The sequence below is a fragment of the Vidua chalybeata genome, chromosome 1 (genome assembly GCF_026979565.1).
Source record: "Vidua chalybeata isolate OUT-0048 chromosome 1, bVidCha1 merged haplotype, whole genome shotgun sequence".
Lineage (NCBI taxonomy): Eukaryota > Metazoa > Chordata > Aves > Passeriformes > Viduidae > Vidua > Vidua chalybeata.
Window position 1 is genome coordinate 20,572,893 of NC_071530.1, and position 17,895 is coordinate 20,590,787.

A 17,895-nucleotide genomic window follows, 5' to 3' on the forward strand; every position below is an offset into this window, starting at 1 on the left:
GTTTTTATCTGAGTTAGTCTGGGGTTTCCCTATACTCATGAAGAAACCTGTCTAGCAGCAAAATTACTAAAATACCATTTTTTAACGCAGTGAGTTTGAGTACTTTTTGATGCTTGAAGTGGAGGTGCATTCTTCCATGCAGTGAATGTAAGGCTACTGCCCAGAGCCTTTTTTATTTCACTTTTGACTGATAGGACAATTATAAGGCTTTTCAGGAATGTCTGTATTACAGTCTGGGAAAACATTGATTGGTGATAGCTATTTCTTAAATTTAAACAAGGGAAAGCCCATTTTGGTTTTGACAGAGACATTTCAATAGAAATCTGAACAGGCCCAATGCTTCAATGACTATACAATTTGTTTTAGCAGTTGTCACACATTTCTAAAATAAGTGGAAAATTTAGAAAATATTTGTTGCATCTCAGGGATGAATTATTCAATTCTCAGCTTGTCCTTTGGCTCCTCTTCTTGCTGTTCATACTAAAGTTTAACACTTGAATTCATATATAAATACTGAATTATATTTATTTTCCTTAGCAGTTTAATATATTTTGTCTTCTATGTGTTTACAACCACTTAAGTGTTGTATTTTTTCTGCATGTTATTTAAAGAATATGACATATTAGTAAGGATTTAGAAGAGATTAAGTAATAATTGGTTAAGAGCACTAGCATTTCTGAGCAGTCTTATGTAAATATTGTATAAAATTGAAATGATCAAAGAAATACCCATGGAAAAATAATGCAAAACCATGAAAAAGTAGACATAAAGCCCAAAATTAATTCCAGTAGCCATTTTCCCTTTGCCTGTGCAAATATGAGTATTGTAGTATTACAACCTTATTAGGGGAAGTTTATTAAATACTCAGTAGTGCTAGTATATCAATTTAAACGTTATTGCAAAGATCAGGACAAGATTTGTGTTATTTTTGTCTTTAGTTGATTGTAAGGTTTGGAGTATTTATATAGCCATTAAAGAAAAGAAATAGTGGCCCAAGAGGGCCAGGCAGCCGTCTGTGAAGGCTGAACAACTGGATTGTTCTCTTTGACTTTCCTCCACCTGGTCCTGTTGACAGTGGGAGGAAGCTGGATGAGGAAACTTCTCAGGTAAGAGCTCTGGTGAAACAAGAAGCAGAATTGGAAGGGTTTAAATCAACTGGAACACAACACTTTTAGTGAGAGAGTTGTTGGATGTCAGATGGCCACTCTGGTTGGATGCCGTTCACTAGGATTTGAGAAATTGCAGCAAAAAAGTTCCTGAAATCTCCTCCAGGGAGAAATGTCTCTCATTTTAGATACAGGAATACATCCTGAAATCCCAGCTTCAGTGAGAGCATGTTTGTCTTGTGCTTTTGTCCACGCACTGGGCCTTTTTAATTCAAATATTTTTAAATTGCCACCTGGCACATGGAAGCAAAGCATGCTGATGGTACAGATATATTTTCTCAGATGTAGATTGCAACAAATAGTCTTCAATAGTCCAAATGTTTGCCTGTATGTATTTTAAAAATAAACTAATCTCATTCTGTTTACAAATAATACACTTAAAATGGGATTCTTCTCAGAATTAATTTTTTTTTTTTTGCATTTTCACTGTATATTTATGACAATTAATGTATGGCATTACTCATTCTTTGCACATGTGTTATAAGGTGAAGCTTGTGGAGAAGGAGAAGACTGGACAAGTTCTTGTAAAAAAAGTCCTCTGAGAGTACTGAGTAAGTAGACTTTGACTGTAGAAGTCCCGGAGCTGCAAATAACTGGAGGCCAAGAGAGTACCTAGGGGAGGTACTGTATGGGCTCACCCCTTCATGTACTCTTCATTTCCTGTCTGCTTTTGGCCACTGTTGGAGTGACCTGGATGATCACTGACCTGGAGAGATCTTTTCTAGCCCAGGATGATGACTCTTACTGCTTATTTTGTATGGTGACAGAATGCCACTACTTGTAACCACAGCCTCAAGACACAGCAAACACTTTACAGACATAGCTCAGACTGAGCTTCTTGGTGAAAGACAGAAGTACAGAATAGAATGAATCTGAGGGAGGTTGTGCAGCCAGGTCCATTCATGGCTTTAGGGTTATTAGTGAAGAAGGGTGGCTATGCCAATGGAAGTCCCTAAAAATAACTCCAGTGTATGTTAAAGCCATTGGAATGTGTTAAAAGGACTGGAATAATCAATAGAAAAGAATAAAGCAAATACAACTGACTGGAAGCTTTTCATTAACCTAATTGCAAAAAAAGAATGAAATGGAGAATAAGAAGCATCAAAGTGGTTTATAGAAACAACAATGTGTGGGAAGAAAAATCAGACAGAAGAACTAAAATAAAAGTCTCATAAGGAAAGTAAAAAACTAATGTGTTGAATCTTACTTGCAATAAAGGAATCCAGGGAGAATTTGGACAGTAGATCAATTTCAGCTTAAGTAGTTAACTAACCAAGACTCTTATCTTTGTCATTTGCTATTGAAAACTGAAAAACTCAATTTCCTGGCCAGGTAGTTTAACTTCATTAGCAGGTAACTTATGAACTTCATCAACTGTGTTGAGGAAGCAGAATCTTAAACAGGTGGCAGAGGGCAGAATGCTGAACAGAAATCCTTGAGGAGAGGTGTGAGATATGGAGGCTTGCAGCAGCTGTAGCCCCTGGGGAAGGTGCTGTGGCCACAAAACTCTCAAGACATGCATGAAGAGAGGGAAAGACTGATGATAGGTGCTTATAGGTAAGGAACAGCAAGGGGTCAGAGTCACCCATGTTTGATGTAAACCTCATGGTTTCTGATCCATTGCACAGGGCCTGCTACCGAAATTGTGCTTGGTTGTCTCAGAGCTGTAGGAACATGTGGGAAATGCTGACTTCAATATTGAACTGGGTATACACCAATTTGCACAGTTATATGGAGGTAACAGTATGACTTCATATGTTGTGTGTCACTTTTGAACTCTAGGGTATTATTAGAAGAAGGAAAGATGAAGGAGGGTCCAGGAAAGTGAAGACAGAAGTACTGGGAGATATGAGCACAACTGAGGGAAGACTTCTGTAAATGTGCTCTACTTGGTATTTAACCAGCAATGGACTAGATTTATAATTATTTGCAAATATTTAAGTGTAACAATTGAATAGCAGGGATTTTTTCTTTTTTGCATCTGTGGGGGAAAAAAAGGATTATTTTTTACTCTTACATTAAAAAATTAACCAGTTTTGAATTCACACCAGTGGCTGCTCTTCCTCCATTTAAACAGGTAACATTGTCAAAAACTCTCATGATGTCCATGCACTTGAGTTACTTCCTAGGAGTAATTAATGTGTATTGATTTTTTGGCCATGATTTGAATCAAGTCTTGTCTTCTACACCAGCATCTTTGCATTGCAGGCCCATACTGCTGGAGAAATAGAGGAATACCACCATTTCATTTCACACAGCTACACAAGATGGTGGTAAATTGTAGTCCCTGCTAGTACAGGATGAACTTCAACCAGAATTAGAGACAAACACTCCATTACTCTTGCCAAATCTGCACACAACCTATGCTCTTTAGAGCTGTTTTCTGAGCCTTCATCTTAGGGAGGTAATGAATGACCTGTCCCAGGAGGAGAGGTTCATGCCAGCTCTTCTTGTTAGAAAGAACAGCCCCTATTCTTGTGCCAGAAATCTGTATGTTTTCCATTATGTTCCTCCAAAAATGATGTCTCAATTCAATATATTACAGTAAAATTAGAAGGTGTGGACCTATTTCTGTCCTTAAGAAGGTTTATAGATTTCTCAATTTGGCCAGCCTGAGGTGCATTCACTAGGAATAAAGGCTCAATTAACTAAAATCTGGAAGGTCTAATGAAATGGAAAATAGTGTGTCATGCAAATAGGTGGCTGTCCAACCCTCTCTTTCCATCCTATAATCAGTGCATAGTCAAAATCAGCTGGTCCTCAGGCCAACCATTTTCTAAGCTATAAAACCTGCAGGAAGAGAAGGTGAATTTCTTCTTGTTTGTTGCCTTGTCTTCACCCTTAACAGTTTATTGCTCACTGGTTATTGGTTTAATGGAGTTAGTTAGCTGCAAAGGGAAGCCTGAATCGAAGGCTGACAGGCAGGGGGGCAGTGCATACTCAGCGTGCAAAAGAAATGAAGAGAGGAAAGGAAGGATTTTGTGGGCCACAGCCAAAGGCCAGGATGGGAAATGTCAGCATAAAATGGACTTTGTGAAAGTAAGGTCCTGGAGTACACAGACATTCAGCCAGCCTGCTATGGAGTGCGGGTGTATTTGGCCTGGAGTTTATTCAAGTTGACATTCAACTGACAGTTACACAAACTCAGAAAACTGTTAAAACAAAAAGAAAATCAAAGCAAAAAGAGAAAAAAACCCACCAGACAAGACTTCAAAATCAAAACAGGAAGAATGTTAATGAGCACCAGTTTAATGGACAGTGCCAGGATACCCAGAGGCAGAAGGTGTCTGGTTGACTAGACAGAAATATTGATAATTTGCCTATGCTGTCCTATTCCTGAACAGAGGTTTCAGAGCTAAAAGCTTAATATTAAATATAAAAAAGGTGCAGGGACAGATTTTCAGTTGATATAAAAAAACATAGCTAATGTGGATTGAATGGAGCAGTCTTATTTCCTACAACACAATTCTGTATTTTTTTGGAAATATTGTCCTTCATGTTGGTAAAGGACATCATATGGAAAATTTTCCTTATGTTTTTCTGTTCTGGCAGGAACAGCTGATAGACTCCCTGCTGCAGTGCAGGTGGACATACACAGAGCTGTCCTTCTCCTTCCTCACCAGTAGGTACATGGGATGTGCTGTCTCCCGTGGGCTCAGGAGGAGCCTCACCGCTGCCCTTCCAGATCCCTCGGCAGCAGCAGTGACTGTTGGGTTACCTGCACCACAGCCAGTGGGAGCACAAGGGGTCAGCAGGCTGGTGCTGTTCTGAATTCCAAGGTAAGTTTATGAAAACACAGATAATAAAATATAGTACAAATCTAGTTTTTGGGAAAATGGTGGGATAAAGCTGATACAGCCTAAGACACTATGGTATTCACAGTGAAGATCACGTGATCTGTGGTAGCACCACAAACATCAGCTGTCCTGACTTCACATTCATGTCCTCAGTGTGCATCTGTCTCTTTTTGAGATGACATTAGAATTTTTTGCTGCCACATTCAATTTCTTACCAGGTTGTTTTGAGCTCTTAATGCTTCCATCTGTGAAAGCTGTAGAGTTCATTCAATCCCCCAGCTGGAGGGAAGGTTCCACATATCTGTGGGACATCTGTAGGTGACAAGTACAAACTGGAGCAGAAAGAAAGACTGGGTAGGGTTAGGAAGTGCAGGAGCTCCATGGCTTCCAGAAGGTCTGGTGCTCAAAGGATGCTACAAGCAAGAGCAGCTACAACTGTTGCGACTCTTCTCAGCAGAGTTTTGAAATGTGAGCAACCTGAATAAGATGTCTACTAAGCAAAAAGGAAAATAAAAAAAAAATGGTGGTGGACCTGGACGTCAGGAAGCTCCTAGCACGAGGAAAGAAAACACACAAAGAGCTCCTCTAAGCAGGAAGAACAAAGAACAGCAAAGTCTTGTGCAAGGGGAATATGGAGACTCTGGCAAAAGTAAAGGGGAGGTGGGACATGGAATCTCTCATGGCTTTCAGCAGCAACAGCCTGAGCCTCAGCATCTGGGGACTAAGTCACCCTTGAGTCAGAACAACCACATTTGGTTAAAATTGTACTTTGCTGTTGTAATCCATGTCATGCTGTTCAGTACTGCTGACTTGTTTGTGTCATCTGCCCAGTAAATTACTGACTGGAAGCTTCTCTTTCAATACAGATATTCCTTGTCAGCCACTGTGGGTTTTACTTTTGAGGTAGGGGACTTTTTTGGTAACAATTTAGGTCCTTTAGTGCTGCCAAATAATCTTTCCTTCGATCCTGTGATGCAGCATGTGGTAGAGCACTTTCTGCAGATTACAAGGTGCTCAGGGACACAAAGGTGCTCAGCTGTACAAAGGGCAAAGACATAGTGATAAAATACAGGCAGATTCCATTTAATGATCTCTCAAAGCTCCTGAACCCAAAAGACAAAAGGAGAAAAATGCATTTAATGTCTAGGGGATTTGCATGCTGTCAATCTTTAATTAAGGTATCCGAGATAAAGTTCACCCTTGCAAGACAAGGCAGCAGAATGGGCACCTTGTGAACAAGGAGCTGTGTGAGAGCAAAGGGCACCTGGACTCACAACAGCTCAGTCCAGCACTGGAGGTTTCACTTCAAGCACAGGACAGCTGGAGGAAAGCAATGCTTTGGGCTCCTCCTGCTCCTCAGCTTGTGGTTGTGCTATTATTACTGACTGGATTGAGCTGTGACCCAAAGCACCATGAAAAAAAGAGGCAGAAAAGAGCCACTTACGATGAGCAGTAAGTACCATTGCTTGCAAATGCATTTGTTGGTATGGTGGCCTGTAACTGCTGGTAATGGGGACAGAATGGCTTTACTACAGCCCTATTTTACATACTGTTTGGCAGATATATGTAACTAAATTATGTCTTTATTTTCTTTTTTTCCAATACACAACAGGCCTCGTTTATCCTCTGAGCAGGGTAATTTAGTGTTCCATGCTGGCTCCAGCAAAAATATTGAATTTAGAACTGGACCACTGGGGAAAGTAAAAATTAATGAAGAAGACCTTGCAGAACTTTTTAGTCAGGTGATATAGTTATTTTCCCTTAATATATTTTCATTTTTGGTTCTACATATTAATAGTTAAATTGTTTTCACAAGTGTTTGATATGTTTTGTATTTTATTTTATATTATCTGTATCAGCAGTCTAATATGAAAGTAAGCTATGGCAGACTTGTAAAGTAATCATGTCATCACTGACGATAATGAAAAGATTAAATTGTGTATGTAGTAGAGATCTCTGTATTTAAGTGAACTTTATAATAGTAAAGTTATGCAAGGACTAAACTTTCCTAAGCTTTTGAAAAGTCAAAGTTTGTTTCACATTATCTCTATTGTTTAACTTTAGGTTAGAGAGAGTAGCACAGAGATTCAAGAACTTAAAAAATCCAGTGGTGCCTTGCAGAATGTATCCCAGCAGATTACTCTGCTGACCTCCAAGGTGAGCCATACCTTCATGTTATCCTCCTCCAGTATTCCCACATTTCCATTCCTTACACTGATTCATTTTAGTATTTCTGCACCCAGTTTAGGGAACTGGAGCAGAATCCCTATTTAATACCAGCCTGGAGTCTGTGTTTAATTTTGAAATATTTACTCAGTAACTCTGTAGACAATGGAAATATTTCTGTAAATCCCCCCAAAATTTCCAGTTACTGTGATTCTTCTTTGTTCATTGTCAGCATCTGTATTGACTAAATCCTCTAATATTTGTGGATGAATTCTGGAAATGGACCATATATATTTTCATAGTTGTTACACAGGCATCCCATTCCATAGATGAAATGGGCTGTAAGGGTTTGCAGTGGAAAGAAAAGATCAATGCAGTTTTGTCACTTCCCTGCTCCTGAAAGTTTTTTTCCATGAGAAAATTTTTAAATGATTGCCTGATTTAAGAGTCTTTTGTTACAGTGTTTCCACAAGTTCCTTATAGGAAAATATTTTTACAATGCAAGAGACCTTCCTTTAGGGAAATTGTGCTAATAGGTATCCATGGTATCCATCACATTTTCTGATTCAGTGTCAGCTTGCTGTTTGTGGTTACAGCCCACTGAGATGTGTAGACCATTTTCTTGGCCTTCAGTGCTCTGTCCCAGACCTCCATCCTTGTCACACATTTGGGTCCTTGAGGACCCAAACAGTCCCACAGGAATATTCATGTGCTCTGTTTTCAGCACCTGAACATATCTTTGCAAGATTGAGTCTTGCCTTATGGATCCAAGCTCGGACATATTTAAGCTGTCATTTTCTGAACAGCCAAACCCACCAAAATCTCAGTGAATGGGGCCTCATTTGGATCTGACTGTCACCTGGTTTCACATACCAGCTATTCTCTTTTCTCAGAGGAAAATAATTTTGTGAACTTACCAGTGTCCACCAAGTACCTCTGTGGTCATTCTCATACTATGCACAATGTAATTCACGTTTCTTTTGCAGATCCTGAGCCTCGATAACAAACTTCAAAGCTTACAGCTGGTAAGTAAATGGGAAGCAAACTAGAGATCAGAAAAGAAAATCTCAGCCCCAAGTAAATAAAGTGAGGTTTCAATGATTAAACAGCTAAATGATTTATTTCCTCTCCTGCATTCCTCAGGAAAACTTTTTTTGGTAACAGAAGGTTAAAAAAGCACCAAGATTTGTGGAGGAGGTGATATGCCTTCTCACAAAATATAAACTGTGTAGGAGACTGCATTTCTTAATGGAAAAACAGTTGTACATCCAAGAACAACAAGTAGATACCAAGGAGAAGTGAACTTTTCCTTCACTGGTCTGTCAAGATAAAGACCAGAAACTCAGACTGGATTTTTATTGTACTGGAATGAAGTAAGTTTCAGCTGTCACCTGCTTCTCAAGTGAGCTTGTGACAAGCCACACCTACAGTGCCAGTAAAAACAGTTGTCAGAAGAAATACCTATGGAATCAAAAAGACAAGATAACCTTCCATCTAGACTCCCAGTCTGCTGCTGAAGATAATATTTACTTTTTTCAGGGCTTTTCTCATCCTAGTGCTTGGCCATTCTGTGTATAAGCAATCACAGCATCATTATTTTGTACAGGATAAGTGCAATAGCTCAAAACCTTTACAAATCAACTTTGCTGAGAAAAAAATGGAGAGGGAATACAAGAAAGAACTGGGGAGGGGGGGTGGGTGGGGGTGGGAAAGAAGGTTTGTATTGAAAATAAATGCTAATGGAACACCAGCTAAGCAGAAATCTCATTTTCTACTCTTTTCTGGCATTTTAGGACATCCAGAGGAGAGCCTGCAGTAGTAACCCCTGTAAGAACTCAGGGACCTGTGTAAACTCACTGGATGGTTTCTTTTGCCTCTGTCCCAGCAACTGGCAGGTGAGTCTTTAGCCTCCTCGACTACAGAGTATGCATTTCAACTGTAAGACTGCATCTAGCTTAGAGTGGTTGCCACAAAGCACAGCATTTCAGGTTGCTCAGGGTAGAGTGAGATCAGCAGAGAAGCAGAGCAGCAGTATCACTCACTGGCTGGAGAGCTACATGTTTGCTTCTCAAAAATATCAATATATATGTGTAAAAGAAAGAAGCCCAAAGCATTGGGCCAAACCCTGCGCTGCTACATGCAGGCAGTGGCCCATGAAGTCAGTGATTCTTGGCAGTTCCCACAGCAGAGAATTAGCCTGGCTTTTGCTGAGCACTGAAATGAACTGCGTGCTTTGCTGTTGACCTTACACAAGGAGAGAGAGAGACTGGGGGAAGGGATGGATAGTTATTCAGTCTTAAACAAGTAAGACAAACTGGGGGTGTAAATAATCAGTGCCATTCTGAATATTTTAAATCCAGAGACTTTACTAGCAAATGCTTTAATGGTGCTATTATGTGCACCAGAGATGGAAATTATGCATCTTCTTCTCAAAGGATTTCAACTTAAAATTTATCCCAGCGAGATTTAGGTCAAAATTTATAGGGTTTCCTGATAGAAACAGTTTATAAGAAAATTTTCTGAGTCTTTTTCTAGTTGGAAAGAGAGGGGATGATAAAAATGTGCTGTTCATATGTTTTCTACATCTGAGATATTTTATCCCCATCTGACTGATAGCAAGGGTCACAGAAACACAGCTGAAAAATAAAGTTTTGTTATTGTGTTTCATACGAGAATCTGTGTTGATAACAGCCCATGGTTTGTATATCTTTGAAAACTATATTAAACATTGGGTCCATGGTTTGCTTCATTTCTCAGTTATTTGGAAAATAAACTGGTTTTCCATTTCATCTTAGGGCCCCCTGTGCTCAGTGGATGTTAATGAATGCCAGATTTTTGCTGGAACAGCTCTAGGCTGCCAGAATGGAGCCACTTGTGTGAACACACCAGGCAGCTACAGGTAACTTCTCAAAACTAGACACAAATATCCCATGTAGAATACTCCGCTATTTTTGTACCCCATATCATGTCTGCAGCACAAGTCCTAGAATTAAGTCTGTTTAATATTGGTGCACTATAAGCCCTTGCAGTCTGGGAACAAATAAAATCCTTACTGCACTTTACACTGAGCCCACTGCTGACACAAAAAGGCCTCCAAAGCCATTGCCTGCTTTGACACAAGAGGAGCAGCAGGAACCAGATCCATCACACAGCCATGCTGGGGGAGAAGGCTGCAAATTGAGGACTGGCTCCAGTGACCCAGCCCCCTGTTGTAGGTGCAGCTGCTTCAATGGAAATTTCCTGCACCATGGGGTGTAGCTGGGGCACTGAGAGGCTCCTGCTGGGCTGTAACCAGCACTCACACACGAGCCCACAGAGCACAGCCACCTTACCATCCCTCTGCTATCACCTACCCCTTGACCCCTTGAGATCAAAGGGAGATGGAGGACGAGATGAGGGAGGTGATCACCCTTGATCACTGCCATTCCCAGCGCACTCATTTGGTCAGAGCAGGGTGCTGATAACACCAAGATCATGGGTTCAATCCCCATGCAGGCCCTTCACTAAGGCTTGGATTTGATGGTCCTTGTGGGTCCCTTCCGACACAGAATATTCTGTGAAATCAAAAACAATTCTGTGAAATGCCTTCATCCCCTCCAAAAACACGGGCCCTGCTGAGACAGCAGCCGAGCAAGGAACGCACAGTGCTGCCAGGCAGAAAGGGAGAAGTGCAGTCTGCAACCAAGGGGTGCCTGGGCTGCCTGTGTGCTGGGCCCCACACACGTGAGGCCTCTGGAGCATATTCTTCTCTGGCTGCTCTTGCTTACAGGGCAAGCCAGCCTGAACATTTTGTGTCTCATTCTCCAAAATGTCAAATAATCTGCTAAATAAGTAACTTTGACATATAATACAAAGCTACCCCTGTGCAATGGGAACAAGGACACTGGAGAGCATGCTACAGCTTTCTGCAAAGTATTTTCTCTCCTGCTTCAGCATAGAAATCTTAGCCCCCTCAAATATTTGCTTGATGTAACACTGGCTTATAGTGCTTTGTCAGTTCTTGGAAGAACCTCAAACAAAGTTCTCCTGTAGTGCTCCTCATGCTTCAGCATTAACACAGAGTCTGCTGAGGTGTCACTGGTGTGTGATACTTCTGTAAGCTTTAATTTGATTTTAAAGGATGTTTCTAGCTTGTCTGCAACAGATATTTGTCAAGGAAACAACACACAAAGCAATTTGCCTTTATTTGTTTCTTACTGTGCTCAGAGAGGTACAGGTGTGTGACTAAATTAAGGTTTAAGGTCTGCTGTTCTCACAAGTGTTGTCACTGTGTTAATACAAGTCATGATTCCTCAGATTCTTTTCCGGTGTACTGCTTGCCCTCCTTGGTACTTGCTGAATCAATGTTTCATGAAATGAACTAAGACCTCTTCATAAATCATTGAGACCTTAATATTACTGTTTTGCATCACACACTCGGGATTATTGCATAGTCCCTTTCCCAAGTTCATTGTACTATCTTTAGTCTCACTTCACATATTTTCTTACTTATTTCTGAGTGCTCCCCAAATGCTAAATCCATCCCAAGGCAGAGCATGACCTCTATTTTCAGCAACTGTGAGGACATTGCTGCTAAGCTTTCTGGGGCTCAACAGCCCAGGTCACCACACTAATGCTCTGGCATAGTTATCTACACCATTGTGGACTGCAGGGAAAGAAAAGGATAATATCTGACTTTCCATAGCCTGCAGAGATAATACCAGGTGATTGGAAGTACTGGATTAGGCACCATGAAATGGAACATAATGCAGTCTTCACCCCTTGTTCATATTCTTTATCTGCATGGTTTTCCTGTAATTCAAGAAAGTTGAAATATGAGGGAAAAGAGCAGCTATCCAGAAACACCTTCCTCAGTCAGAATCTCAAGGGAACATTGTATCAGTTGGACGAAAGGCTGTGAAAGTCCCCAAGTCTATCAGACTTCTGTGTCACAACCAAAACAACAGGGGCCTCATCACAACATGTGGTTCTGTGAGGGAACCACAGAAGTGCCAAGTAGCAGTGCATCACAATTTGGCTGAAGTGCCTTGCAGTGTGACCTACTTCTGGAAACTCTTCTCTGAGAAACTTCAGATGGGTAGCAGATTAATCTTTGCCAGAGTAGACAGGAGACAGTGCCATTGTTCTCCTCCTTTGGAGACGGTCAGATTGCCTTGTTGTGTCCTTTGAAGTTGAACATGAAGCTCTGAGTGTACTTTAGACATATAAAAGTCATCTGGTTCCCTGTCCTGTTGCCTCTGTGCTTGCCCAGGCTGAGCTGCTGAACTGATGGGAAGGTGTTGTTCTGCTTGCTGTCTCTTACAATAATGAACACGCTGTCTTGCACTGCAGACTGCAGTTAAGCATTAAGCTGTTGTGGGTTTTTGAAGCCTAAGTTCATGTGGGTTGCTTGTCCTGGGTGTACTCTTCAGTTACCTGCAATTGGCTTATCAAACTGCTATTTCAGCTGAGCATGTGACATGGTGGAAAGGACAGCAGCAGCTTATTTTATATAAATTGCTTCAAGGTCCAGGTCAGCTGCACTAAAATACCCTGATTCCAATTCTGCAGAGAAATGCTTTTACAAAGCACTTTTCATTAGGCAGCTTAAAAGCAATCCAAGAAGCGTGTGTACCTGCCATGTCTCTGCAAGCTACAGACATTGAGCACAAAACTTGAATCCAAATAAGAGTCTCAAAGTCATTTTATTGAGAAGCTAATGATCTGATAGGAGGTTTTCTGTACATTTATATCCCTTTCAGTTGTATTTCAGATCCTCACATTTTGTCTATGTGGAAATAAGGAGCCAGAGAAAAGGGAAACATTATCTGATGGCTTAGAAGTTCCCAGTTTCAGTTCCACCACATATGTATAGTGCTGTAACTAAGCTCTGCCCCATAAATAACAATATGATGCATGTGACAGCTTTCAAACCAGATCCTCCCAGCAGAATGCCTTCTTTCAATCCACTGCTTTGTTCTTCCCACCCCACCAACCCCAAATGCCACCTCTTGCCCACCACACATCCCTAAAAGCTGAGGTGCTGCTGTGACAGCAGCTGCCCATTGTTGTGGTGTGGGGGTGAAAGTACCCCGCTGTCTAGGACAGGCCAGACATGGCATTTCTGCATATTGCTAGAGGTGGGATTTTAGGCACCAGGCATCATATGATGGTCATAACTGAAAAAGGAAGTTTGGGCGCTCTTTGACTGAAGTGGGGTTTCCATGCCCATATTCTATTTAAGTCTTATGTTAGACTTTTCCTTTTTTCTGGATTTGTGCTTATGAATGTAACAAAAGGCTGTAGATTCTTCCATAGGGCCAGTCAGTCATGAACGTACACAAGTCTCAAATGATTCTTGAGTCTCTGCTGAACGGGAGATTTGCCTCTCTGCATGATTATTAGCAGGATTGTCAATATAGGAAAATACATGTATTTTGTAAGGAACACCCCATAAAGTGGAAAATGGCAATGAATAATCTTTAACAGCGGTAGAAAGACAAAATTTTGATTTTTCTTTCCACTTTCACTATTAGCTGCTCCTGTACTCCAGAAACCTATGGGCGTCACTGTGCCTTGAAGTTTGATGACTGCCAGGAAGGATCTGAGAGGCTCTGTGGGCATGGCCTCTGCGTAGATCAAGAAAGGGACCAGCCCAACAGGGTAAGGAACAATGTACAAACCTCAGCATTCAGCACAGCATGAATAGGCAGCAAATACTGCTGAGCGTGGCAAAGCTGCATAGCACGAACTGCTGCTGAAAACAAGAAAGGCCACTATACCACATAACAGCCTCTCCGTTGTGCCACGGGGGGCTGAAAAAATCAGAAATGTCTTATGTCTTGTTAGAGGTACTTGTCACAATATTAGATCGATTGCTCCATAGGGAGTTTGGGAATATTTTTTTAATCAGTTGAAGTCTTATTTGAAATATAATATTTTTACTGTTTATTATTTTGGGAGTTCTAAGTTGCTAGAATATTTTACTGCTTAAATGACTGAGAAGGACAAACATCATGAATCTTATTTTTCCTGGGAAAAGTGGCACATTAGTGGCACATTAGTGGCACATTAGTGCCAGGGGCCTGAAAGCTGCCAGGGCTGCATGGTGATTGTGTGGCTGCTGCTGCTCACATTTGGTGCTCCTCAGTGTCAGTTGGATATGGGGTCTGACTCCAGGCCCAATCTTTCCAAACATCTGCACTGGATAGATGCTAGCACACACTTGAGTGCTCTTCTGGAGCAAATCAGCTCATTCCATTTGGGCGAGAATCTGGGTACAGGGTGCTCACTCCAAAGCGACAAATGGACCATGCCAGCTTTGGCTCTTTCCACTCAGAGCAGCCCTCCAAAATAACTCAGCCAAGCTTGTGCTTCTTAATATTCCTGTACGCCCATGCACCATTCCAGTCACAGCACATATTTTTTGTGCTTTGCTATAAAATAATTTCTTTGCTTAATTTTTAGAAGTTTCAAAACTCATCACTTATTTTCTGCCCACTTTCTGTTGAGAAAGCTTTTCAAAAGGGTTCAGTGTTGGCTTAACAGTGTCTGCTCCTGTGACGATCAACAATAAAGCTCCCATTAGCTTTAATTGGACCAAAGCTAGATAAATGCTGAAATCTGGCCATTAGTAAAGTTTACTAGAGAGAAAAATGTTTTCCTGAAAGAAAACATGTATTTGCATTTTAATGTCAGTGCTGCACATTGCATAGACTACTGAATAATTTGATTAAAAGAAAACAGCCAAGATGATTTCAAGTTGCTTACAATGATCTCTTTGCCCTGGTTAAAAAGCAAGTTGATGACTTTTAATTATGTTTACGTACAGCTCATAATTGATCTTATTTTCTCTGGGAGCTTAGGAGTAAATTACAGATTTCTTTTATGAATCTAATGAATGAGCCTGAGTTGCTTCCATAATCTGAAAAAGTAAATTCAGAGGAAGAAATAGACTGAGAAAACTACTGAAACAACTTACAAAACAAAACATACAAGCCATGTAATGCTCTGAAAATTTCTTGCTATAGTTTGAAAGTCATTTAATGAAATGAACTCCTCCTGCCTTTTTCTTGACTATTGCAAATGCCTTAAACATGCAATGTGATGTTTTCTGTGGCAGCCCAAGTACCACTGTATCTGTGACGCTGGCTGGATGTCCCCTCCTGGCAGTCCTGCTTGCAGCACTGATATAGATGAATGCAGCCTCCCTAATCCTCCGTGTTCACAGGATCCACTTGTGCAGTGCTACAACACTCTAGGCTCCTACAGATGTGGTCCCTGCCCCACAGGTATCTTGTCCTTCCATGCTCTCAGGTTGGATGGGGTCAGAGGTACTACTGCCTGTGTATCATAAGCACAGACACAGGATGCAGATGAGCATAACTCCAGGAAATGCTTTGGTCTGTGTTCTAGGGAATAAATGCAGGTTGTGTTTTATATGGGTAACACAGGCAGTGGAGTCTAATGAACGATTTATCTCATCCTAAACTGATCATTCAAATAGGTCTCATGTCCACAGGTACCTTCACGTCCACCATCACATCCTGTCACCTTCACATAATACGTCTGCAGTACTTTTATATCTGTATGTTTCCTGCCCTAAGGCAATATAAAAGTCTGATTGTTCCCTCAGACCATATAACCTATGATTACTCTTCCTGAGCTGAGCAGGTGGTGTCTATAGGAGAAGTTTTTAAAATGTTTAACTGAAGTTTCAATAAAGCTTTGCTGCAAAATGTATATACATGCACTAGACCAGACCAGAACTGCATCCTCTTTAGGTAAAAGTGTGTTTGAATCTGAAATATCCTGAATACAGTTAAAATAAAACATTCTTGTACTCACATCTCCACCCTGTTGTGTTTGAAACCTAATTTTCAGACCAGTATTAATTTTAATCAGTTATGAGAGAGACAGGTCTACTCTTGTGTTAATGAAGTGCAATTCAGTTGTACTCTATGAAAAGATTTGGTCAAAGAAACCAAAAAGGCCAGGCATTTTATTTCTGATGTCTTTTCTGTGCTGCTTTTTAGGCTGGCAAGGAAATGGCTACACTTGCCAAGACATTGATGAATGTGCAAGTAATAATGGAGGCTGCTCAACTGTACCGATGGTCCAATGTATCAACACAGTTGGATCATTCCGCTGTGGGCTCTGTCCACCAGGTAAAATAGATTTCTTGTTGATAATACTATGGAAGGGCTTAAAAGATGAAGATTCAACACATACCAGCCTGTTTTGGTGTAGATTTAAGAAGCTGAAAATTTGTTTTATACAAATATCACATACACAATACTGTAATACAGAATGCAGAGTCCAACCAAGTATATGCAAACTGCTTCAGCTATTAATGAACATTGTATAGAGAATGCCTTTAAAGAGGATCTTCTGAAATGGATTTCTCTTGTACTAGGTAGCTGTTTTCAGTGTTATAGCCTTGATTTGGTGAAGTACTTCCTTTACAAGATCATTAATGCAAAACAAGGATTGCATAATTATGGTAGTAATTTCATTGTCTGGATTAATTGAAGGAGTATCCTGTGTGCCATAAATCACAGACTGTATTGTCTGCAGTAAAAAAAAAGCCTTGATAATTGTCACGCTCTGAATGCTGTCTGTGGAGGCAGTGTTTCCACTGCAGTACAGCTCAAGCAGTGGAAGTTGCAACTTAGGTCTTTATAATTTATGCTTTATGATTTAAAATGCTTTCTGAAATGTATGGGATCAATACTAGAAATATAGCAGGAAAAAGTCTTTCTAATTGACTTTTTGATTGCTATTTAAATGGCAGTAGACTGCAGGTAAGGAAGACTCCCAGTTACTGAGTGCTGAAGGGATATCACCATGCTGGAAATGTGGCCTCAGACTCAGGTCTGGCCATAAGGAGTTGTGCTGCAGGGCTTAGGTCCTCCTGAACGTCCTGAGAGGATCTGGGTGTTGTGTTTGAGGTCCAAGGGCTGCTCTGGTGTGCAGGAGGAAAAGATCTGGATGTGATTAGGGCTGACTGGGGGCAGATGTGTAGGGAGGGCAAGACATGGTGGCTGAGAGACATGGGTTTCTATGGCCTCACTGACTTTACCTATATTTGACATACACTAATATATCTTTTTCTTCCACAACTATGGAAGGATTTGTTTACAGTCAGAATCCACCCCTGCAGTGAAGGAGCCACAATGAATATGCCAGGTTTTACTTCAGCAGCTATCTCAATTCATTCTTTTTAACTGCAGAAGACTATGATTTTACACCATTAATTAGTGTTTTGCTCACCAGTTGATTGTTTTACTGTCAATTCTCAAAGAAAATAGTTTGTTACAGACTAACTGAAATTTACCTCTAAACAGGTTATGAGGGAGATGGACTAACGTGTACCCAGGTTGATATCTGCTCAATAAATAATGGAGGGTGCCATCCTTTGGCTACTTGTACGTCATCTCCAGGTATGATGCTTTCTTAAAGACTGTAAGATAATATCAGTGTGAATCTCAAGGAGGGCCTGGTTAAGATAAATCCACTTTATCCTGGTTAGGATAAATCCATAACAACATATCTGGATTGCAGCTCCTTTGCCATAGTCAGTTTTGCTTCATGCAAAGGATTTTACAGTCAGGTTAGCTAAAGCCAGCAGACTTTTTCACAAACACTGACAGAAGTAGATTTAGGCTCCAGCAAAAAGACTTTATGCTTAAACTGTGGAGACATTCACCATTTCTCTTTGATGCAGTTTTCCAATTATACAGCTGCTTTTAATAGTCCCCTTCCCATAAATACCCTTCAACTACCCC

General features: G+C 40.7%; 1 protein-coding gene across 1 annotated transcript in view; it reads left to right on the top strand.

The window, feature by feature from the left end:
• The first annotated feature begins 6,296 nt into the window (after positions 1–6,296).
• CUBN (cubilin) overlaps positions 6,297–17,895 on the top strand; it is a 142,348-nt gene continuing 130,749 nt past the window's right edge. Inside the window, exons 1-10 of the mRNA XM_053963040.1 lie at positions 6,297–6,415; positions 6,576–6,705; positions 7,028–7,120; positions 8,116–8,154; positions 8,923–9,024; positions 9,925–10,028; positions 13,645–13,771; positions 15,231–15,399; positions 16,144–16,275; positions 17,455–17,550. Coding sequence (XP_053819015.1) covers positions 6,297–6,415; positions 6,576–6,705; positions 7,028–7,120; positions 8,116–8,154; positions 8,923–9,024; positions 9,925–10,028; positions 13,645–13,771; positions 15,231–15,399; positions 16,144–16,275; positions 17,455–17,550 — 1,111 coding nt within the window. The remainder of the gene's footprint in view (positions 6,416–6,575; positions 6,706–7,027; positions 7,121–8,115; positions 8,155–8,922; positions 9,025–9,924; positions 10,029–13,644; positions 13,772–15,230; positions 15,400–16,143; positions 16,276–17,454; positions 17,551–17,895) is intronic.